Source organism: Lithobates pipiens, unplaced genomic scaffold (genome assembly GCF_037356315.1).
Source record: "Lithobates pipiens isolate NorthernLeopardFrog02 unplaced genomic scaffold, aLitPip1_a1.2 Scaffold_16, whole genome shotgun sequence".
Taxonomy (NCBI): domain Eukaryota; kingdom Metazoa; phylum Chordata; class Amphibia; order Anura; family Ranidae; genus Lithobates; species Lithobates pipiens.
In genome coordinates, this window is record NW_027507748.1 from 200,529,386 (window position 1) to 200,553,745 (window position 24,360).

General features: G+C 42.6%; 1 protein-coding gene across 16 annotated transcripts in view; it reads right to left on the reverse strand.

Moving 5' to 3' along the window:
* CASK (calcium/calmodulin dependent serine protein kinase) overlaps window positions 1-24,360 on the reverse strand; it is a 486,621-nt gene that overhangs the window by 105,463 nt on the left and 356,798 nt on the right. For all 16 annotated transcript variants that reach the window (XM_077480904.1, XM_077480896.1, XM_077480902.1 and 13 more), the window contains one exon: window positions 2,060-2,137. In XM_077480904.1, coding sequence (XP_077337030.1) covers window positions 2,060-2,137 — 78 coding nt within the window. The remainder of the gene's footprint in view (window positions 1-2,059; window positions 2,138-24,360) is intronic.

Consider the following 24,360-nt stretch of genomic DNA (forward strand, 5'->3'; position numbering starts at 1 on the left):
ACAACGTTTGCTCTACGATATGAAAATCAGCGACTCCAGTGCCGTAGGTGGTGATTTCACACCACAGTTAACCACTTAAGCCCTGGACCATTTTGCTGGCCAAAGACCAGGGTACATTTTGCGATTCTGCACTGCGTCGCTTTAACTGACAATTGCGCGGCCATGCAACATGGCTCACAGACAAAATTGATGTCCTTTTTTTCTTTTGGTGGTATTTGATCACCTCTGTGGTTTTTATTTTTTGCACTATAAACAAAAATAGAGCGACAATTAAAAAAAAAAAAAATAATAATTATTTTTTTTTTTTACTTTTTGCTATAATAAATATCCCCAAAAAATATATAAAAAAAAAACTTTCCTCAGTTTAGGCCAATACGTATTCTTCTACAAATTTTTGGCGAAAAAAAAAAAAAAAAATCGCAATAACCGTTTATTGATTGGTTTGAGCAAAAGTTATAGCATCTACAAAATAGGGGTTCGTTTAATGGCATTTTTATTATTTTTTTTTACTAGTAATGGCGGCGATCTGTGATTTTTATTGGGATTGCAACATTATGGCAGACACGGACAATTTTAACACATTTGTTGGACCAGTCATTTTTTACAGCGATCATTGCTATAAAATTGCACCGATTACGGTAAAAAAAGACACTGGCAGTAAAATAGCAGGGTTAAATACTAGGGGCCTAGGGAGGGGTTAACTGTGTCCTGGGGAGTGATTCTAACTGTTAGTGGGAATGGCTACGAATGACACTTCACTGATCATAGCTCCCGATCACAGGGAGCTATGATCAGTGACAGTGTCACTAGGCTGAACGGGGAGAGGCTTGTTTACATTAGCATCTCCCCATTCTTCAGCTCCGTGAGACTATCCCGGGTATCCCCGCAGAGTCTGCGGGACCTGCGATCCTACGCCTGGAGCTCCCGGCAGGGTCACAGGCATTGGCATTTATGGCCTTTGAGACTGTGATAGGTAGTAAGGAGTGAAATCAAAAATGTACTCCCTTAGAAATCCTGAAGGCGGTGCTTGGTTTTCGGGGTCCTGTAGACAGCTAGGCTCCCAAAAAGTCTCACACATGAGGTATCCCCATACTCAGGAGAAGCAGAAGAATGTATTTTTGGGTGTAATTCCATATATAACTATGATACGCGTGAGCAATATATAGTTTACTGACAATTTTGTGTATTTCTTTCTTTTTTTTTTTCATTTTTCAAATCACTTGTGACAAAAAAAAAATATTCAATGGGCTCATCATGCCTCTCAGCAATTTCCTTGGGGTGTCTACTTCCCAAAATGGGGCCATTTGGGGGAGATTTTTTACTGCACTGCCATTTTAGCACCTCAAGAAATGAGGCAGTCAAACGAAAAGCTGCGTAAATTACAGAAAATGTACCCTAGTTTGTAAATGCTATAACTTTTCCGCAAACTAATAAACATACACTTTTTGAATTTTTTTTTACCAAAGACATATGGCTGAATACATTTTGGCCTAAACGTATGACTAAAATTGAGTTTGTTGGATTTTGTTCTATAACAAAACGTAGAGAATATAATTTTTATTTAAATTTTCGATTTTTCCCCCGTTTATATCGCAAAAAAATCAAATCAGAGGCAATCAAATACCATTAAAGAAAGCTCTATTTGTGGGAGGGGGGGGGGAGGATGCAAATTTCGTTTGGGTACAGCATTGCATGACCACGCAATTACCAGTTAAAACAGTGCAATGGCAAATTGTAAAAAGTGCTCTGGTCATCGAGCAGCCAAATCCTCTGGGGCTGAAGTGGTTAAATCAACACCTGTTTCACAACAATAAGTGCTACTAGATTTGCTGCCTAGCCAGCAGAAATCAGATTATAGCTTAAAAAAAATAAAATAAAAAATGGAGCTATTATAAATGATTTGTGCATAAACACCACAACAGTGTCAGGGAAATAGTTCTGACTTGCATAATCTGGTCAGTTCACTGCATTTAGAAAATATCCTCAGAATACTTAAATCAAGTTCAAATGTTGAAATGTTACATGCATGAACAGTAAGAAGGAGGAAAAAAAAAATTACCTCTTTGGCTCTCTGTACAGCATCACTCGGAGGATTCCTGATTTGTGGCGAAGACTTTGTATTGATTTTGTCATAAAGCTGAAATCAAAGGACAAGAATAATGTAATCAAGCACTGTTTGCTGATTAAACATGCTAAATAAAAAAATGAAAGACCTGACTGCTTGCCTCTTATAATTCAAAAGTAGAAACTTTCAAACAGAATCTAAAAAAGCTACTATTAGGGAAACCGCAACGAGATGTCGGTAAAGGAAAAAAAAAATAAACACAAGTCTAGTAATGCAGTAAACTATGAGAAAGTTTCCTGCTGTAATAGCTGTCCCAAGGAAGTGATGAAAATCCCTAATTAAGCATTGGCAAGGGTTTTTGTTCCTGAAAGGAATGTAGAGACGTAAGATTAGGCTTCAACAGCTTTCACTATTACCATTTATGAACTAGAGGACCAGTGAATTTATTTTTCACATGGATGGTATGATGCTAGAAGCTGTGCTAAGGATCATTACTAAAACATTCAGCGCTATGAGTGTTCACATTACCACATTTTATAATCTGCTTAAAAGGTGCACATTAGATTTCACGCTGGATATAAAACGCACAAATTATACTAAATGACAAGTTTTCACATACAAACTTATTCTGTTTTTAAACAGGCAATTCATTTGATCTAAAATAAACACATGTTTTGCACCCAGCACCTACAGTTACATATGAGGCTTGATGGGCAAAACATTCAGTTCAAGCAGGGTTCGTGAACATTAGATACATTTGGATACCAAATATGAAATCCACTGAGAGTGGATTCTGTAAAATCAGTAATAGCCATTGGCTATTAGGCCAGGGATTGTCAAACAAAATAGTATGGTAGGCTGGGAACTGGCCTGGGGAGCAAGTGCGAACGGCATTTTTTATTAATTTAATTTGTCCGGGATGAGCATATAATGCTCAACACAAAGTGTTAAAAATGCGCAATTCCTATAAAAACCTACCTGAGGGTGGCCCAAAACCTGTGAAGTGGTGCATCTGCAGGATACATACAACCTACTTCTGCGATACTAACATTTAGGCCTCATGTACAGTACAGTGCTGCTGCTAAATGGATGTTTAGGAGCAGTTGAGCATGTTTTTTTCAACTGCCCCTTAACTCTCCTCTGTGTTATCTTATGCGATGCATACTATTGTTTATTATGCCTTTGTCTTGCAGGTTTTTTTTTAATTTTTTTTAGAAAGTTTAAACCACTTTAACCACAATGTCTTTAAGAGCCTGGAGATTCCCAACTGGCACGGTCAGAGATGCAGGCAGGCAATAGCTGAATCAACTTACGGCACCACTCATTTTTTTTCAAAAACTAGTCTTCTATAGGATACTCTTGAGAAAAGCGCTTAGGTGGAACATACATTTTCAGGATGAGGCCAGTTGCCATACATCTACAAGTGAGTGTACAGGAAAGGTCTTAGACTATTTGAGCTTTTTATGGAACCCATACTGGTAACCTTAGGCCGGGAAGCTTCTGGTGGCTCCAGTGCCAGACATGTCCACACCACATCAAACACTGAAACAGTGTCCAGAGTCGGGTGATCGAGATAGGGCATTTCTCCAGAGAGGAAACCTCAGATTCTGAAAAAGCATCTTCCAACTCCTCTTCTCCAGTCCCACTATACTCTTCTAGATACGAGACCCATACCCATACGAGTCCAGGTGGACATTGATGCTGTAAAATCCTCTTTACTAAGGCAGAGGAACGTGAGAAAACAAATAGTGCAACAAAAATATCTGAGGAGGGAAGGGAGTGGGGGGGTTACCAGCCGAGTTATCAATGGCCTCTTATTTATCCACTACTCCATTTGGCAACTAGTGTTCACTTCAAAAAGCCATTTGGAGCTTACACTAGGTTTAAAGACTCTCCTCCTGCTCCCAGGTGGTAACTCAGGGTGACTAAATGGAGTAAAGAAAGGGAAGGTAAGAATATTCTGTTGATGTGGCCACCATTACAATAAACACAGCATGAGCAAAGCACAGATTTGTTTAAAGTAAATAAATATATATTACAGTACAGATATAACGATACTAAAATAATGAGCACTATTTAGTAAAAGGCGAGCCTAGTCACACTAACACACTAGTAATTTGTTTGCCACTCATTATGGTATTTATGGTAAACCATAATTCACAATGCCAAGTAATTAAGACAATTATGTTCACAGCAGTTTTTGATGTTTCCAATGTTGGTCAGGAGAGAAAAATTAACTACTTAAGGACCGAGCCTCTTTTTCACACTTCTTGTTTACAAGTTAAAATTACAAGTTTTTTCTTGCTAGAAAATTACTTAGAACCCCCAAACATTGCATATACTTGCATAGTTAGTCAGGCTGAAAAAAGACACAAAGTCCATCTAGTTGAACCATAAAACATTACAAATATTTTTTTTCAGACACCTACGAGAATAAAATGGTGGTCCGGTCGTTGCAATACTTTGTCACATCGTATTTGCGCAATTTTTTTGGAAAGAAAATACACTTTTTTGACTTAAAAAATAAAACAGTAAAGTTAGCCCAATTTTTTTCTATATTGTGAAAGATAATGTTACGCCGAGTAAATTGATACCATGTCATGTGTCAAAATTGCTCCCGATCATGGAATGGCGGCAACCTTTGACCCATAAAAATCTCCATTAATGATGTTTAAAAATTTCTACAGGTTACCAGTTTTGAGTTACAGAGGAGATCTAGTGCTAGAATTATTGCTCTCGCTCTAGCAATTGTGGTGGTACCTCACATGCGTGGTTTAAACACCGTTTTCATATGAGAGTGCGACTTTGCGTTCACATCTGCGTGTGAGCTCGGTGGGACGGGGCGCTTTAAATTTTTTACTTTTTTCACATTTATTTTACTTTACACAATTTTTTTTTAAAAGGACAAACATTTTGGGTCACTTATTCCTATTATAAGGAATGTAAACCGCCCTTGTAATAGAAAAAAAAAAAAAAAAAAAAAGAAGCATGACAGGACCTCCTAAATGTGAGATATGGGGGTCAAAGAGACCTCAGATCTCACATTTACACTTGAATGCAAAAAGAAAAATGCCTCTTTAAGATCATTAGGCGGAAGTGACGTTTGCCCTCGCTGCCATCATCTAATGTTATGGAGCTAAGTGGGGGCCAACTTTCCCTCATTCGGCTCCAGGCTTGTCATGGGAGAGGACCCAGCTGCTGCCATAACAATGGTATTTAGTACCAACACGTACAGCTACGACAGTTTGCGGCAAGTGCTTAAAGTATAACTAAAGGCAAAACTTTTTTTTCGTTTTGGATAGAATGGAGAGGGATTAGAACCGTCAGTTTTTATTGTTGTCTGTGGCCCATTAAGGAGATTCACTCTCTCTATATTAATCTGTTATAACCCTCAATTACTCTATCCAAAATGAAGAAAAAAAAAAAAAAGGTTGCCTATAGTTCTACTTCCTACTTTCCTGAATTTCAAATCAAGCTGGCGTTACCTTCATTTTACAAACATTCCAGTATTCGATCATTAAAACATCAATTCAGACGATACAGGAAGAAAAACATTATATAGCTCAAATGTATTTGTTTTTTTATGTTAAACCCACTCAGGGGCTACAGCTTGTACAATGGCCTGGACTGAGCCAGAAACTCTGGAAGAGTACTGTACTTTCTTTTAAATGTATTGTGCTTTATTAGGAATGCTGTGAAGGATCAAGACCCATCTGAGACTTTAAAAGAAACTAATAGCACACCACCACATGGTGGCACTGTGGGTATCCAAAGATGTGTATACAGTGCCCTGTCCTAAATCTATATCTACTCCTTTTCCAGCTGAGACTTTAAGTCTGCTAACACACATACACAAAAAGTAAAAAAACAAACAAAAACACACACCATTATAATTGTGACTAACAACAAAGTCACATCAACTACCCTGCCTAATCTTCAGTATCTTTAAACAGATAATTCTTAAGTGATCAAACTTAAAGAAAATTAGCAAAAATCTGATTCAAAGAAAAATAAATGCAATATTCAACATATGCTATATTTACTCACATAACCGTGTCATGTCAGAAACACCACAAAGTTCTGCAGCGACTTCATGACTTGGCTGCAAAATAAACCTGGTAGCAGCAAACAGATTGTATATCATATCACAGGACATTTATTTTTAGGACAAAGTTAATCTGTCTGTGCCATATAAACATCAGGGCAAATTAAGGTGAGACCTTGATTCAAAAGAAAGTTTATGTACACCCAAGCATAAGGGTAGGTTTCAACATATTTCAATACAACTTTTCCTAACCTACAAAATTTCAGAAAATTAAAAGTAAAAAAAAAAAAAAAATAAAATAAAAAAGTTGGATATGGTAATGTGCATATAGGTGACAGGGAACATGCTGTCATTAACCACTTAAGGACTGCCGCATGGCAATGTACGCCGGTGCAATGGCACCGACAGGCACAAGCACGTACATGTACGTGCTCGCCTTCCAGCGGGTAAGGGGTCCGATCAGACCCCCTCCCGCTGGATGCCGCAGTCCATTTCACTGCAGGAGCGATCTGGGATGAGGGGATGGCTGTTGGTTTCTGGCCATCCCCTCGATCGCTCCTGGCGAATGAGAAGCTTCCTCCTCTGTGTATAGTAAACACAGGCAGGGAGGAAGTGATGTAATTCTCCTCAGGGCGGTCTTTTTGCACCAACATTACACTGACATGTAGGTACACATAGGCACACAACCCCCCCCCCCCCCCGATCCCCCTCCCCTCCCAGTCACAGTGTCACTGATTGCAGTGATCATTTATTTTCTGATCACTGCATTTAGTGGCAGTTGTGACATTAAAAACTGTCAGGGCAGTTAGTGTTAGGTCCAGGGTAGCCCCCTACCCCCCATAAAGGTTTAACCCCCTGATTGCCCCTAGAGTTAACCCTTTCACCCCCTTTTGCCAGTGTCACTAAGCAATTGTTTTTCTGATCGCTGCATTAGTGTCACTGGTGCCACTAAGTAGCTAATTTTTTTAGGTTCACCGCCAGGTTTTTATAGCGTTAGGTACCCCGATATACTACCCAATAACGGTTTTAACCCCGATTGCCCCTAGTTAACCCTTTCACCCCCTTTTGCCAGTATCACTAAGCGATAGTTTTTCTGATAGCTGCATTAGTGTCACTGGTGCCGTTAGGTAGCTAGTTATTTTTTTAGGTTCACCGCCAGGTTTTTATAGCGCTAGGTAACCCCATATACTACCCAATAATGGTTTTAACCCCCTGATTGCCCCTAGTTAACCCTTTCACCAGCAATCACCGTATTAGTGTCACTGGTGACGCTGGTTAGTCAGTCATTTAGGTTCCCCGTCAGGTTTTTATATAGCGTCAGGGGCCCCCCATATACTACCTAATAAAGATTTTAACCCCCTGATTGCCTCTAGTTAACCCTTTCACCAGTGATCACCGTATAAGTGTTACGGGTGACTCTGGTTGGTTAGTTTGCTTTTTATAGCATCAGGGCACCCACCATTTATTACCCAATAAAGGTTTAACCCCCTGATCACCCGGCGTGTGATATCAATTAGGTTTTAGGGTCAGGGTCTGCGTCGCCCCAGGCAGCGCTAGGTTAGTGCCAGTACCGCTACCACCCACGCGCAAAGCATAAACCTCCCGTAGTGTTATAGTATCTGAATATATCAATATCTGATCAGATCTATACTTGCGTCCCCAGCAGTTTAGGGTTCCAAAAAAACGCATTGTTAGCGGGATCAGCCCAGATACCTGCTAGCACCTGCGTTTTGCCCCTCCGCCTAGCCCACCCAAGTGCAATATCGATCGATCACTGTCACAAAACACATAACTGCAGCGTTCGCAGAGTCAGGCCTGATCCCTGCGATCGCTAACAGTTTTTTTTGGTAGCGTTTTATATTTAAATCCGGAAGGTAGTGCTGGGTTTTCGGGGTCCCGTACGTGGCTAGGCTCCCAAAAAGTCCCCCACATGTGGTATCCCCGTACTCGGGAAAAGCAGCAGAATTTATTTTGGGGTGTAATTTCACTTATGCCCATAGCATGTGTGAGCAATATATCATTTAGTGACAACTTTGTGCAAAAAAAAAAAAACACAATAAGAAAAACAAAAAATTCCTCAGTAAACGATCGGATAAAACTTGCCCCAGCACTTGGTTTAGTGCTGCTTCCCTGAACCTCCAGCACACTAGAGTGGACAGTAGAGCTGCATGATTAATCGTTAAAAATCGCAATCTCGATTCACTCACACCCCCCCCCCCCCCCGACGATCTCTTCCGTGGAGAGTAGGCGATTCTTTCATATAAACAAGTGGAGAGATTGTCTGCTCACTCAGCTGTCAAAAAAAAAAGCATCCCAGGCAATCTGCCAAGTACTTGAATCATTGTAACACTAAAGCCCCATACACACGAGAGGACTTATGTCCGACAGACTTCCGAAGGAGTTCCGTCGGAGTTCTGCCGGAGTTCCGACGGAGTTCCGACGGACTTTTCGGTGGAGCGGACTTGGCCACACACAATCACACTAAACTCCGACGGATTTGAACGTGATGACGTACGACTGGATTCGAATACGGAAGTTCATAGCCAGTAGCCAATAGCTGCCCTAGCGTCGGTTTTAGTCCGTCGGAATAGCATACACACGAGCGGAGTTTTCGAAGGGACTCGGGTCCGGCGGAGTTCCGTCGGGAAAATTTGAAGCATGTTCCATATTCTAAAGTCCTTCGGACTTTGGCGAGTCAAAAGTCCGTTGCAGCCCACACACGATCGAATAGTCTGACGGACTCAGTCCGTCGGACTTTGGATGTTGAAAAGTCCGTTCGTGTGTACGCGGCATTACTTCTTCAATCAAAGGGATAGAACTTCCTGTGTAAACAAATAATCAGGGCAGTCTGCCAAGCTTTCAACCATGTAAATGCAGGAAGTTTAACCACTTAAAGCGGGATTCCACCCTAAAGTGGATCCTCCGCTGATCGGAACCCCCCCCCTCCGGTGTCACAATTGACACCTTTCAGGGGGGAGGGGGGTGGAGATACCTGTCAAAGACAGGTATTTTCACCCACTTCCGGGCATAGACTCCCACGGGAGTCTACGCCATTTCCTGCCCTGCCGCGCTGTCTGCTGGGACACACACGGGTCCCAGTGACAGCGCGGAGATTCCCTATTGCGCGGCGCGGCTCGCGCAGTAGGGAACCGGGAAGTTTAGCCGATTCGCTTCACTTCCTGATTCCCTCACCTAGAATGGCGGCGGCAGCAGCCGAGGCCCGAGCGGTCGATCGGCCTCGGCTGCCGGCATCGCTGGAACCCGGGACAGGTGAGTGTCCATTTATTAAAAGTCAGCAGCTGTAGTATTTATAGCTGCTGGCTTTTAATATTTTTTTTTTTGGAGGAATCCCTCTTTAAAGTCCTTTAAGTTAAAATCAATATTTTTGCTATAAAATTACTTGGAAACCCCAAACATTATATATATCAGAGACCCTAGGGAATAAAATGGCAAGTGCTGCAATATTTTATGTCACACTATATTTGCCCAGCAGTCTTTCAAATGCAATTTTTTGGGAAAAATAGACTTCAATAAATAAATAAAACCGAAACAGTAGAGTTAGCACAATTTTTTTTTTTGGTTTTAATGTGAAAGATGTTACGCCGCGAGAATCGTGATCTATCTTCTAAGCAAAAAAATTGTGATTCTCATTTTAGCCAGAATCGTGCAGCTCTAGTTCTAGGACAGTGCAGTCTCGAGCTAGCCTGTTAGGTTGAAGATGAGAAGGAGGGAATGAAAGGGGAAGGGGGGGGAGGAGGAAAAGGGAAGGGGGGGAGGAGGAAAAGGGAAGGAGGGGGAGGAGGAAAAGGGGAGGAGGAAGAGGGAAGGAGGGGGAGGAGGAAGAAGGAAGGAGGGGGAGGAGGAAAAGGGAAGGAGGGGGAGGAGGAAGAGGAGGAAAAGGGAAGGAGGGGGAGGAGGAAGAGGAGGAAAAGGGAATGGGGGAGGAGGAAGAGGAGGAAAAGGGAAGGGGGGAGGGGGAGGAGAAGAGAAGGGGAGGGGGAGGAGAAGAGAAGGGGAGGGAAGGAGGAGGAGAAGGGAAGGGGGAGGAGAAGGGAAGGGTGAGAAGGAGGAGAAGTGGAATTTCTTTGCATCCCAGGCTATGGGGCTGTGTGTTTCTATTGATGCATACAGTGTAAGGCAACACAGCTCTAGACCCTGCATGCAAATGTGGCTCCATAGGATACTGCAATAAGTATTTCAACCATCTATTTAGCGGTCCGGAAATCAGCATATGAATGTGTTCAAACTGAAAACAAACTGAAAATACCTAACACTTTAACGTATCCTAAATAAAACTTTGATGATCATATATGCAAACTCCTAGCAAATCCCAAAAACTGTAGGTATTTTTGTAGGCAAGAACTGAATCAACAAATGAAATGAAAAAGTTTGTGTGTGTTGGGGCTACAAGAACATATATTTTTATTATATCATATGAACTATCTTTTTATACGTGTTAAAACTGCACGTTATTTAAATTGCATTTTTATCAAGTAAAAAAATGTAGCCTTCACTATTCCATATAAAAAATAAAAAAAAAAAGGGATGTAATGTATACATATACAAATCTACCTTTTACCCAATTCAAATGTTACAAATGACATAAGAAATTACAGGAAACTGCTGTAAAAAAAAGATTTTACTGTCATAGGGACCCATAATTTAACACCAAGACCATAATGCAGAAGATGCAAGATAAAACAGTGGCCGGCAAAACCACAGGGTGTATGTCAGGCGGTGTTCCCTAGGAAGTGTTTTTGCTTACAGTCCTGCAATTGGTTTGTACAGCATTGTCGCTGCTGCAACAACAATGTTGATTCTACAAGTACACTGAATCTTGTATTTACCAATACAAATTCTCCAAGGCAACCTTTTGGCTGGATTCGTATCTATGCATTTGTTGTGCTTTTTGCATTTTGCAGATTTGCACAACAGAACGTGTTCCATAGGAAACCATTTTAAATGGACTGTAGTACAAATCTGCAAAATGCAAAAAGCACTAAAAATGCATAGGTGTGAATCTAGCCTTTGTCAGAGAAACATGTATTATTCTGGCAATCAACTTACAATAACTAAGACAGGATAGCAGAATCTAGGTATCTGTCTAGAAATAAAAATACTCCGGTTAAGAGGATTACCAGACAGTGTGAGTTGATGCTGTATTTCAGTGAAATTAAGGTATTAATACACTTTTTTTTTTTTTTTTTTTTAAAGGATGTCTGCAGTAGAAAACCTGCTTTTCTTTCAGAACGGTTACAATGGCAGCACAATTGGAGAGTAAGACTGCTTTCACACCGAGGCAGGAGCGGCGTCAGCGGTAAAATGGAGCTATTTTTACCGTTGTTTTAAATCGGAAGTAAACCCATCGATTTAAACAGTTAAAAAAAAAAAAAAAGGCATGCCAGGAATGCTAAACTGCACATTGGCTGTGCTCTGAGCCAAACTATCAAACCATCCAATGGCTGGTGTCATAACGAATCACATGTGCAGCACCATAGCAGTTGAAGATTAAACAGAGTTAAAGATGGCAGCTTCCTTGGCTGAAAACGATAGGGGAGTTTACTTCCACTTTAACGGCGGTATTCAGCCACTATCAGGGTGGTTTTATCCCCCTATTGGCGGCCGAGAAAGGGTTAAAACCACCGTAAAGCGCTGTTGCAGCAGCGCTCTGCCAGCGGTATAGCTGCTCTGCCCCATTGATTTCAATGGGCAGGAGCGGTGTATACACCGCTCCTTTGATGCTGTTAACAGGACTTTTTGGACCGTCCTGCCAGCACACCGCTCCAGAGGAGACACAGCAGCGGCTCTTTCAGGGGGCTTTTCAGGCACTATTTTTAGAGCTGTAGTGCCTGCAAAGCACCCCAGTATGAAAGGGGCCTTAGGACAGGCTCAATATTTTTTTTTTAGCACCCCAGAGCATCAAATTTTTACACAACCTTATAGTATCCATACATAAAACAAACTTGCTGAAATGCAAATGCTACTTTTTGTATAAACCCAAAATCTATTTTTGAGTATGTTTGACATCATGCCTCACTGCACACCACTTTCAAAGGTAAATCAACATTTGTAACTCTGCTGCAATGATCCAACCAGGAGCAGCACTTCCTGTTTCAGACTGAGAACTTTAAAATGATATTAAAAGGATTTTTTTTTTTTATTATTATAAAGTTGCTTACTTGTTCTGGGTAATGGTTTTGCACAGAGCAGCCCCGATCCTCCTCTTCCCGAGTCCTTTACCAGCCCCTCTTGGCCCCTCCCTTCTGCCACATGCCCCAGAGCAAGGAGCTTGCAATGGGGGCACCCAAGCAGACTCATTCCCAAGCCGTGGCTCTTTGGTATCCATTCACACACAGAGCCAAGGCTTGGTCCCATGCCCCCTCTCTTCTCCTTGGTTCACTGGCCATGAATGACAGCAGCGGGAGCCAATGACCTAGCCAATGAGGAGAGACAGTTCCTGGAGAGAGGAGCCTCTTGTGCACATCACTGGATTGAGATGCGGCTCAGGTAAGTTATTGGGGGGGGGGGGGGGGGTTGAGGGAGTTGCTGCACAGAGGAGTTTTTTTTCTTTTTTAAGACCTTGAGCCTTTAGAACTACTTTAAGCCACTGTCTTGCAAGCAGCATTGTCAGCCTGCCCTGTGTCCTCTTTCAACTGGATTTGCTATAGTGTGAAGCCTGACATCTCTAGCCATTTTGTCTTCTAATTTTGTATCAACTAGAGAAAACGAAATACTTTTGTCAAATTGTTATTAAAGTCAGTGACCCTTTATTGCATTGCTGGCTTTGCTCTCTAAAATAAAATGTTGTGCATAGAACTGTGACAGCTCCTGATGAAGTGGTATTGTCACAAAACGTGTAAACAGAATTAGCCCTCCTATATCCTGGTAACAGGTTGCCCAGGGTTACTACCAATAGCCTTTCCTGCACACCTCTACACTACTACTTTGTACTGCAGACCAGATAGTTTGTTTACATAAAATATATATAGCGGTATGAAAAACAGGGATTATTTTTTTTGGGTGTTAACACCAAGTTTCACTTCTGCATAGGTGGGGACCTATTGCTTTTGTAGATTTTGTTTTTATTTTCTCTGTAAAATTGGTTCTGTCGTGCAATAAGAATTTGAGATATTATTTAGGAACTGGGTCCATTCCAATTTGGTGGTTCTGAATGTCAACCGACATCCTAACCTTTTATTTATATACAATATCATTTGTGGAATTATTGGAGGGAATGTTGGTTTAACTAGTTTTTATAGGTAAGAATTTGCTAGTCTAATTTTTTGCCAAAAGCACATATTGCCCAAAGGGGCAACTCTGTTTTTTTTTTTTTTCCTATCGGTTTTATTTTTGTTTTGTATTTTGTTCTGCAACAGACACACAGTTAGTGAGGGTTGCAGCTTAATTATCACAAATGGCGCATATTTGGAAGGTGCAATTAAAAAGGCTAAAAAACTGATCATGTCACATTATCAGCTCACCAGTTTGTATTTTCAAAATAATCATAATTACATTCAAAGGTAAGTAAGCAATATCTTAAAAGCAAATATGGTAAATATTCCTTAGAACAAAAGCACAACATGACTGAAATTAATAGTATTATTTCCTATGGATAGTGTATTCTGAGAACAAGACAAAATACAAAGGAAAATTACTTAAATGTATTTTATGATGCGTGTAATAGTAAGTGCCAGTGCATGGATTCCTGTCGTATTGTTGCTGTGCAATGACCTTGGGCAGCAATCATTTTAATTTATGTTCATCTTCTACAAAAGAATGCCATAAATGTAAAATTTCTTTCCTGCAATTGACATAAGCCTATGTTAATCGTTACCATCTTGCCAACCATGAGAGCAGGTGTAGTGTGCTTCATCACTAAATAGGAAATAAGGAAAGAGTTGGCTTAAATTGTCATGCTTCAGTAACAGACATAACTAGTAATCACAAACCAGCCTAACATCATTTTCTGGGTCAGAGGAGCTTTAATGCATACATTTCTGCCCTTGGAATTCTGATAAGTATTGCACAGCCAACATCTCTCTGAATGGGACAGGTGTGTTACGAACTGGGGCAGGGCGCTGGTGGTGGCCAGGTTAAAAAAATAAGTAACTGTCAGCTTCAAAAATTAAGAAGATCACGAGTAATAAAAAAATCATAAGCAATAATCATCTTGAGTACGCCATCCAGTTCTGGTCACCTGTCCTCAGGAAGGATGTGCTGGAACTGGAAACAACCCAGAGAACGGTGGATAATGCCGCTGGATTGCTTTCAAAAAGTAGTAGGAGAGGTCGCCCTGCCCCTCCCGCCACTGTGTCTAAGGCTTAATGCTTTTACAGGCGAGCACAGGAAACAATCTGATGGTTTGTGTGGCTGGTCATAGAGGTGAACAGGGAACAGATCGTATCTGATCACCTGTATGATCTTGGAGGACAAGAGTAACGGCATTTTCAGTCTAGAGCAGAAGTAAACAGGTTTTTTTTCTATGTTTTTTTTTTTAAAGTTATATTTTTTTGATCTTTTGCTTCCAAAGGTAGGAGAGATTTCCTTGTGACAGGTCTCTCCATAAGGAAGACCTGTCATCTCTTATTTCTATTAACTAGTAGCTGACCGCCGGCCGTCAAATGACGGCCAGGCGGCGCACCTATTGTGGCGGGAGACCGTCATATGATGGCCTCCCGTTTAAACAGGGATGCGCGCGATCGTGCGCGCGCATCCCTGTTTCTTCGGTGGCGGCGTGTCACGGAGACACCGCTCGCCACCGAAGGGGGTGAACAGCCATTCGTTATGGCTGTTTACCACGTGATCGGCCGTGATGAAGTCACGGCCGATCACAGATGGTCACACCCCGAACGTGCACGGCGCATGCGCGCGATCGCGAGCGCGCTGCGCGTGCACGTCGGTGGCGGCGTGTTCCCTAGGAACACTGCTCGTCACCGACGCTGGTAAACAGCCATTGGCCGGCTGTTTACCCACGTGATCGGCTGTGATCCTTTCACAGCCGATCACTAAAATGTAAACAAACTGCGGTAACGGGATGTTACCGGGTTCTCCTCCTCACACACCGATCGTGTGTGAGGAGGAGATTGCTGTAACATCTCGTTACCGCATACAGTGTACACCAAACATACTGATTGCCCCCCCCCCCCATAAAGAGGACCTGTCACCACCCCTCATAGTACCTGTCAATCACAGTCCATCAGGGTACCCGAGTACCTGTCACGGCCCATCAGGGTACCCGAGTACCTGTCACGGCCCATCAGGGTACCCGAGTACCTGTCACGGCCCATCAGGGTACCCGAGTACCTGTCACGGCCCATCAGGGTACCCGAGTACCTGTCACGGCCCATCAGGGTACCCCGAGTACCTGTCACGGCCCATCAGGGTACCCCGAGTACCTGTCACGGCCCATCAGGGTACCCCGAGTACCTGTCACGGCCCATCAGGGTACCCCGAGTACCTGTCACGGCCCATCAGGGTACCCCGAGTACCTGTCACGGCCCATCAGGGTACCCCGAGTACCTGTCACGGCCCATCAGGGTACCCCGAGTACCTGTCACGGCCCATCAGGGTACCCCGAGTACCTGTCACGGCCCATCAGGGTACCCCGAGTACCTGTCACGGCCCATCAGGGTACCCCGAGTACCTGTCACGGCCCATCAGGGTACCCCGAGTACCTGTCACGGCCCATCAGGGTACCCCGAGTACCTGTCACGGCCCATCAGGGTACCCCGAGTACCTGTCACGGCCCATCAGGGTACCCCGAGTACCTGTCACGGCCCATCAGGGTACCCCGAGTACCTGTCACGGCCCATCAGGGTACCCCGAGTACCTGTCACGGCCCATCAGGGTACCCCGAGTACCTGTCACGGCCCATCAGGGTACCCCGAGTACCTGTCACGGCCCATCAGGGTACCCCGAGTACCTGTCACGGCCCATCAGGGTACCCGAGTACCTGTCACGGCCCATCAGGGTACCCGAGTACCTGTCACGGCCCATCAGGGTACCCGAGTACCTGTCACAGTCCATCAGGGTACCCGAGTACCTGTCACAGTCCATCAGGGTACCCGAGTACCTGTCACAGTCCATCAGGGTACCCGAGTACCTGTCACAGTCCATCAGGGTACCCGAGTACCTGTCACAGTCCATCAGGGTACCCGAGTACCTGTCACAGTCCATCAGGGTACCCGAGTACCTGTCACAGTCCATCAGGGTACCCGAGTACCTGTCACAGTCCATTAGAGTACCGAGTACCTGTCACAGCCCATCTGAGTACCTGTCACAGTCCATCTGAGTACCCGAGTACCTGTCACAGTCCATATGAGTACCTGTCACCGCCCTTCAGAGTACCCAAATACCAGTCACCAAACCATCAGAGTACCTGTCACCAGGCCATCAGAGTACCTGAGTACCTGTCACAGTTCATCTGAGTACCCGAGTACCTGTCACAGTCCATTAGAGTACCCGAGTACCTGTCACAGTCCATTAGAGTACCGAGTACCTGTCACAGTCCATTAGAGTACCGAGTACCTGTCACAGCCCATCTGAGTACCTGTCACAGTCCATCTGAGTACCTGTCACAGTCCATCTGAGTACCTGTCACAGTCCATCTGAGTACCTGTCACAGTCCATCTGAGTACCTGTCACAGTCCATCTGAGTACCTGTCACAGTCCATCTGAGTACCTGTCACAGTCCATCTGAGTACCCGAGTACCTGTCACAGTCCATATGAGTACCTGTCACCGCCCTTCAGAGTACCCAAATACCAGTCACCAAACCATCAGAGTACCTGTCACCAGGCCATCAGAGTACCCGAGTACTTGCCACCAGGCCATCAGAGTACCCGAGTACCTGTCACCAGGCCATCAGAGTACCCGAGTACCTGTCACCAGGCCATCAGAGTACCCGAGTACCTGTCACCAGGCCATCAGAGTACCCGAGTACCTGTCACCGCCCTTCAGAGTACCCAAATACCAGTCACCAAACCATCAGAGTACCTGTCACCAGGCCATCAGAGTACCCGAGTACCTGTCACCAGGCCATCAGAGTACCCGAGTACCTGTCACCAGGCCATCAGAGTACCCGAGTACCTGTCACCAGGCCATCAGAGTACCCGAGTACCTGTCACCAGGCCATCAGAGTACCCGAGTACCTGTCACCAGGCCATCAGAGTACCCGAGTACCTGCCACCAGGCCATCAGAGTACCCGAGTACCTATCTCCAGCCCATCAGAGTACCCGAGTACCTATTTGCAGCCCATGTCTCATAGAATATACGTTGGAGTGTTTACTTTCCAAAATGGGGTTATTTTGTGGGTAATTTCACTGTCCTGGTGCTCCAGGACCTTCAAAAGTGTGATGGGTAGGAATGAAATGAGATGTGTGATTTATGCTCCTAGAACGCCTGAACGTACTACTTCAATGTTCGGCCTCTCTATGTGGCCAGGCTGTGTAAAAGTCCTACACATGTGGTATCGCCATACTCGGGAGGAGTAGCAGAATGTATTTTGGGGTGTAATTTTTGCTATATACATGTTATGTGTTAGAAATATCTTATAAATTGACAATTTTGTGTAAAAAAAAAAAAAAGCGTTTTAATTTTTTTCCACATATTCCAAAAACTTCTGGAAAAAAATGAACCGTTCAAAAGACTCATTATGCCTCACAGATTATACGTTGGGGTGTTTGCTTTCCAAAATGGGGTAATTTTATGGGAAATTCCATTGTGCTGGTACTCCAGGGCCTTCAAAAATGTAATAGGTGGCTGAGAAATGAGATGCGTAATTTTTGCTCATAGAACGTCTGAAGGTACTACATCAATGTTAGTGCTCTGTATGTGGCCAGGCTGTGTAAAAGTCTCACACATGTGGTATCACCGTACTCGGGAAGAGTAGCAGAATGTATTTTGGGGTGTAATTTGTTGTATGCATATGCTGTGTGTGAGAAATAACCTGATAATGGCAATTTAGTAAAAAAAAAAAAAAATAATCTTCATTTTGCAAAGAATTGTGGGAAAAAATGACAACTTAAAAAAACTCACCATGCTACTTACTTAATACCTTGGGATGTCTACTTTGTAAAAAGGGGTCATTTGGGGGGTATTTGTACTTTCCTGACTAGTTAGAGTCTCAAGAAATTAGGTACACCTGATGTACTGAAGGCCTGATCAGACGTGATCAATTTTCTGTGATTGGCACCATAGATTGTAGACTCTATAACTTTCACAAAGACCAAATAATATATACTAATGTGGGTTATTTTTACCAAAGATATGTAGCAGTATAAATTTTGGCCAAAATTTATGAAGAAAAATTACTAATTAGCAAAAATTTATGACAGAAACGAAGAAAAAGGCATTTTTTTCACAAAATTTAAGTTTTATTTTATTTATAGCACAAAAAATAAAAAACCCACTAGTGATTAAATACCACTAAAAGAAAGCTCTATTTGTGTGAAAAAAGGACGCAAGTTTCATATGGATACAGTGTTGGATGACTGAGTAATTGTCATTCAAAGTGTGAGAGCGCTGAAAGCTGAAAATTGGTCTGGTCAGGAACGGGGTGTAACTGCACTGTATTGAGGTGGTTAAAAAGGATGATTACATTTCTTGTAATAGGAATAAAGGTGATTGAAAAAAATAAAGGGACAGTGACAAAAAAAAGATATATATTTTTTAAAGCACCCCATGCAGAAGCAAACACATATGTAAATGGTGTTCCTCCCACACGAGTTATCGCAGCAAAAGTTAGAAAGAGCAATAATTCTAGCGCTAGACCTCTAACTCTAAACACATTGTTTAAAGCCTCGCCTATGGAGATTAAGTATTATAGTTTGTCACCATTCCAAGCGTGCGCTTACTTATTATTGCTTTAAAATTAATTGGTAGATCGATTTCTATTTAACCACAGTGCTCATACATAGATTAAAATTCTGCTGGTCCTGCTGAACTGGCCAAATTTCGATCCATGTATGGCTAGCTGTACAATGACTAGGTACAGTGGTAACCAGTTAAAAAAAATCAATGAATCAAATAATGGTGTGCTCAGTCAAATAAATACATCATAATAACCAGTATTTTTGACATCTAAAACAATAAACAAAGTGCAATAATAAAAATCTAAAAAAGTGATATAAAATCCAAATCCGGTGAGAATTCTGAGATGAGTGGATATCCCTCTCACTCACAAATGATAGATCCAATCTGTGCCAAAGACACTTGATTTGCAATCACATCCACCATCTACCTCTGTGTGAACTGGCTACTCACCCTAGGAAAAGACCCTTTGGGTCTATTCAAGCCCTGTGTGTGTGTATGTGTGTATATACAGTTGTCAAGACCATACAGCAGTTTAACAGGACAGGTTCCACTCAGAACAGGTCTCGCCATGGTCAACTAAAGAAGTTGAGTGCACTTGCTCAGCATAATATCCAGAGGTTGTCTTTGGGAAATAGACATACGAGTGCTGCCAGCATTGCTGGAGAGGTCGAAGGGGTGGAGGGTCAGCCCGTCAGTGCTCAGACCATACGCCGCACACTGCATCAAATTGTTCTGCATGGCTGTCTCCCCAAAAGGAAGCCTCTTCTAAAGATCATGCATGAGAAAGCAACCAGGTGAGGAGTACAAAGACAAGTATGTCTTGCCTACAGTCAAGCAAGGTGGTGAGAGTGTCATGGTAAGGTGCTGCATGAGTGCTGCAGGCACTGGTGAGCTACAGTTCATTGAGGGAACCATGAATGGCAACATGTACTGTGACATACTGAAGCAGAGCATGATACCCTCCCTTTGGAGACTGGGCCACAGGGTAGTATTCCAACATAACGACCTCAATCACCTCCAAGATGACCACTGAAGGTAAAGGTGATGGACTGGTCAAGCATGTCTCCAGACCCAAACTCTATTGAGTATCTGTGGGGCATCCGCAAACGGAAGGTGGAGGAGTGCAAGGTCTCTAATATCCACCAGCTTTGTGATGTTGTCATGGAGGAGTGGAAGAGGACTCCAGTGGCAACCTGTGAAGCTTTAGTGAACTCCATGCACAAGAGGGTTAAGGCAGTACAGGAAGATAATGTTAGCTACAAAAAATATTGACACTTTGGGCCCATTTTGGACAATTTCACTTAGGGGTGTACTCACTTTTGTTGCCAGAGGTTTAGACATTAATGGCTGTGTGTTGAGTTATTTTGAGGGGACAGAAAATTTACAGTTATACAAGCTGTACACTCACTACTTTACATTGTAGCAAAGTGTCCTTTGTTCAGTGTTGTCACATGAAAAAATATAATAAAATATTTACAAAAATGTGAGGGGTGTACTCACTTTTGTGGGATAATATATAATAATAATAATATATATAGTAGTAGGAACATAAAACTCGTATGGATAAACGATTCATGATGTGCTCAGAATATATAGAAAAACTCATTGCGTAATACTGTGTAAAATCAGATTTATTAAAACTTATAAACAAATGTGTACTCACATTTTCCACATCTTGTGAATATTGCAAAATAAAATCTCCAGCTAACTGGTTGCGGGCCACAATGAGCGGAACAGGCGGGTGACATATCCGTGTCCATGCTGCATATGAGGAAGTGGACATGGACACAGCCCACTCTACTCTATGGGCTCCCCCAATCTGACTCATGCAGATGGAAGGGAATGGATCCCCTTCTTTTATATTTTTTAGAGGATCAGATTGGAGGTAGGCCAGTGTCTTTCATACTGATGCAGTGGTTTACCCACACCCTGGGTGTCGAGCAGTGCACCATGTGGCTTTCCTGCATTTTGTCATAGCCTACTATTATAGACTGCAGGTGTAGTGCACTTTCTGTACTGCACCAAACCCGCAGGTAATAAACAGAAGTCTATGGCTCAGTGCAGGTAGCCAGCAGGTACACTTTCCACTACAAGATTACATACTACTGACTTTAAAATATGTTCTTCTACAAGGTAAGCTTGGAAAAACTGCTAATTCTTTAAGTCTAATGATCCTTTTTTCTTGAGGTTTATATGTGCATTTTAAGGCCCTATGCACAGTAGAGCTGCACAATTAATCGTTAAAAAATTGTGATCTCTATTCAACCCCCCCCCCCCCCCCCCAAGATCTCTGTTGCAGAGTTTGCCAATTCTTTCATATAACAAGTGGAGAGACTTTATCTGCTCACTCAGCTGTCAAAAGAAAACATTGGGCAGTCTGCCAAGTTTTTAAACAATGTGTAAATGCAGGAAGTTTAACCACTTAAAGTCTAAATCTTTTTCTGACACTTGTTTAAGTTAAAATCAATATTTTTTTTGCTAGAAATTACTTGGAACCCCCAAACATTATATTTTAGCAGAGACCCTAGGGAATAAAATGTCAATTGCTGCAATATTTTATGTCACACTGTATTTGCTCAGCAGTGTTTCAAATACATTTTTGGGGGAAAAAATACACTTCAATGAATAAAAAAATTTAAAAAATTTAAAATAAAAAGGGAACAGTAAAGTTAGCCCATTTTTTATTTTGTTTTAATGTGAAAGATGTTACGCTGCGAGAATCGTGATCTATCTTCTAAGCAAAAAAATTGTGATTCTCATTTTAGCCATAATGGTGCAGCTCTAATGCACATTGGCTTGAAAATCGCTGCTTCTACAGGGGTTTTGAGATTCCCTGTAATAGCAGCTCAATGTTATCCTATGTGTCCATGCACATTAGGAGAATTACAAGCATATGTTAAGCTTAGCGTTTAGAGGCAGGGAAAAAAAAAAAAAAAAAAAAAACCCTTCCGATTTTCGTTTCTGATTGGAACTTTCTGGCAGAAAAACGCTAAACTCGACTAAACTGTGTACAAAAACCCTCTATATGAGCGTTTTTTTTTTCTGCCAAGGGAACTGGAATTTTTTTTAAGTCCAGTGTACATGGAGCCTAAAACTGTTGCCTGTGGCACACTGAGTATTTTATCAGTAAAGTGTCAGGAGTGTGTTTAATATATATTTTCAGTAGGTTGAGACTTCACTTATCCATACCCCTTTAAAGCCATGCCTAGTATTTAGCGTGTGACCATACACACTTCACAGCGGCATGTGCCACATTGTCCCCACACCATGATGTGCACATCACCTATCCCCCCCCATTGGGCTGTCCATGTTTTTCGAAATTCCAAAGTAGGGAGGTACATAAACAGGTGAAGTTTCTATAAGCCAAAACTAAAAGAAAACTCAGTACAGGTAATAAAAATGTTTGTAAATTCAATATTCTAAAACAAATGCTCTTGTTTGTAACTGCTCAAAAACCAACAAAGGTTTATTTTAAAATGTTAAGCTTCATACACACAATCAGATTTTCTGCTGGTTTTTGTCTTCAGATTTATTAAAGAGGAGCTGCACCTAAAAAAAAAAAATATTAAAAGCCAGCAGCTACTAATATTGCAGCTGCTGACTTTTAATAATATCACACTTACCTGTCCCAGGTTCCAGCGATGTCGGCGGCAGATGACGAGCGATCGCTCGTCTCGCTGCAGCCACCGCCGCCATCCTCTGTCAGGGAATCGGGAAGTGAAGCATGAGGGCTTCACTGCCCGGTTCCCTACTGCGCATGCGCGAGTCGCGCTGCGCTGGTTCCCCGCTGTGTCTCTGGGAACTGTGCGTTTCCCAGAACACAACGGGGGGGGGGGGGGCGGAGCGATGCGGGGGTCTGCGGCGGTCTGGCCAGAAGTGGGTGCAGTTACCTGGATTATCCAGGTAACTGCACCCCCCTCCCCCCGAAAGGTGCCGATTGTGGCACCGGAGGGGGGGAGGGATAATACTAGCGGAACTTCCCCTTTAGGGTGAAGAACCGCTTTAAAACCATGTAGTGCAAGGGCCTCCCTGATTGCATACATATTGAAACTCCTAAGGTTTGACCTCATATTATATGGTTTCGGTAAAGCTGAAGGAAAAAAAATCAGCAGAAAATCTGATAGTTTGTATGGGGCTTTAGTCTCCACAACGGTCTAAGGCTGGCCATAGTTTAAACCCTGTATGGGCAGGCTGAATATACCAAGTTGCTTGATCGATCAACTTGGGTACAACTAGTCTGCTGGATTTTACATATGATTATTGCTAGCAGCTGATCTAGCCGCTAGCAATAATCACTGTCTTCTCAATACAATGGCTCCCGTGGTTGCAGGAAAGAAATTCTCTGCATGTATGGCCTGTCAGCATACTGCCTCCTTTATTAGATTAACACAGAACAAAGAAGGGTTACTGATTACTATAGGTCATTTAGACAAACACAGATTGCTCTTTCCCTTATTAAACAATGTATACTATACATTTTAGTGGACTGCACAACAGTATACACAGCAGTTTCATTTGTGGTCAGGGACCATTTTGCAAATTTCTATTTCCCTTTCTCAAAATTAGACTTAGCCTGCATGTTTGCAGAAATTACACAATAGGGAACAATGAAGGTCTATTTATGTTTACTGCAAAAATTCTAAGAGCACCTTCAGAAAAAAAAACTAGCATATTAAATCACTAAAGACATTCTGAAAACCATTGCAGTCAGTAGCAGGGTTGTCAGCCTACCAAGCACACACCTTCAGTTGGCTTTATTAGACCTGTGCCTGCCTTCTGCAGACTTCATAGGAAACCCAACGGCCAACTGAAAGAGGTTAAATGACAGGCCAACAACCCTGCGGTTAATTGTGAGGCAGAAGCTTAGTACCTAAAACAGGATAAGCTGATGGGGACATGATCTTCAGGTTAAAAACTTTGTAGCAGATTGACCAAACAAATTACAGCTTACTTACATTTCCCTCTAGCCTAGCCAATGCGATAAAACAGCGTTTTATTTACCAGGAAAATAGCTGTCAATGCAAGGTCCAGCAAGGGGCATTGAGATGTGTTTATATTCTTTTCCCCAACTTTAGCTGACGGCAGCGTTATATAGTGCTGCAGGCGCCAGCCGCTGCGGAAATATACAGCATGTTTCCGTTTTTCCACACTGCTTATCAAAACAGTGTTATAGTGTTAACAGTGCACATAGAAAATGTATTTTTCTGTTTCCTTGCAATGACTGGTATATGTTCAGTGCGAAGCAACGCCTGTCACCACACAGGGTGTCAACAAGCATTAGAAGAATTATTTTTCCCTACACCTGGCTTCAATGCCAACTTTGCAAATTTGAACATATTTTAGTGCCAGTACACAGGGAATGATTATTTTAGTTATTAGCAGACAGAAACCATCATCAGCTTCTTTGACTTCCGTGATTCCAGCATGGTCCCATTGC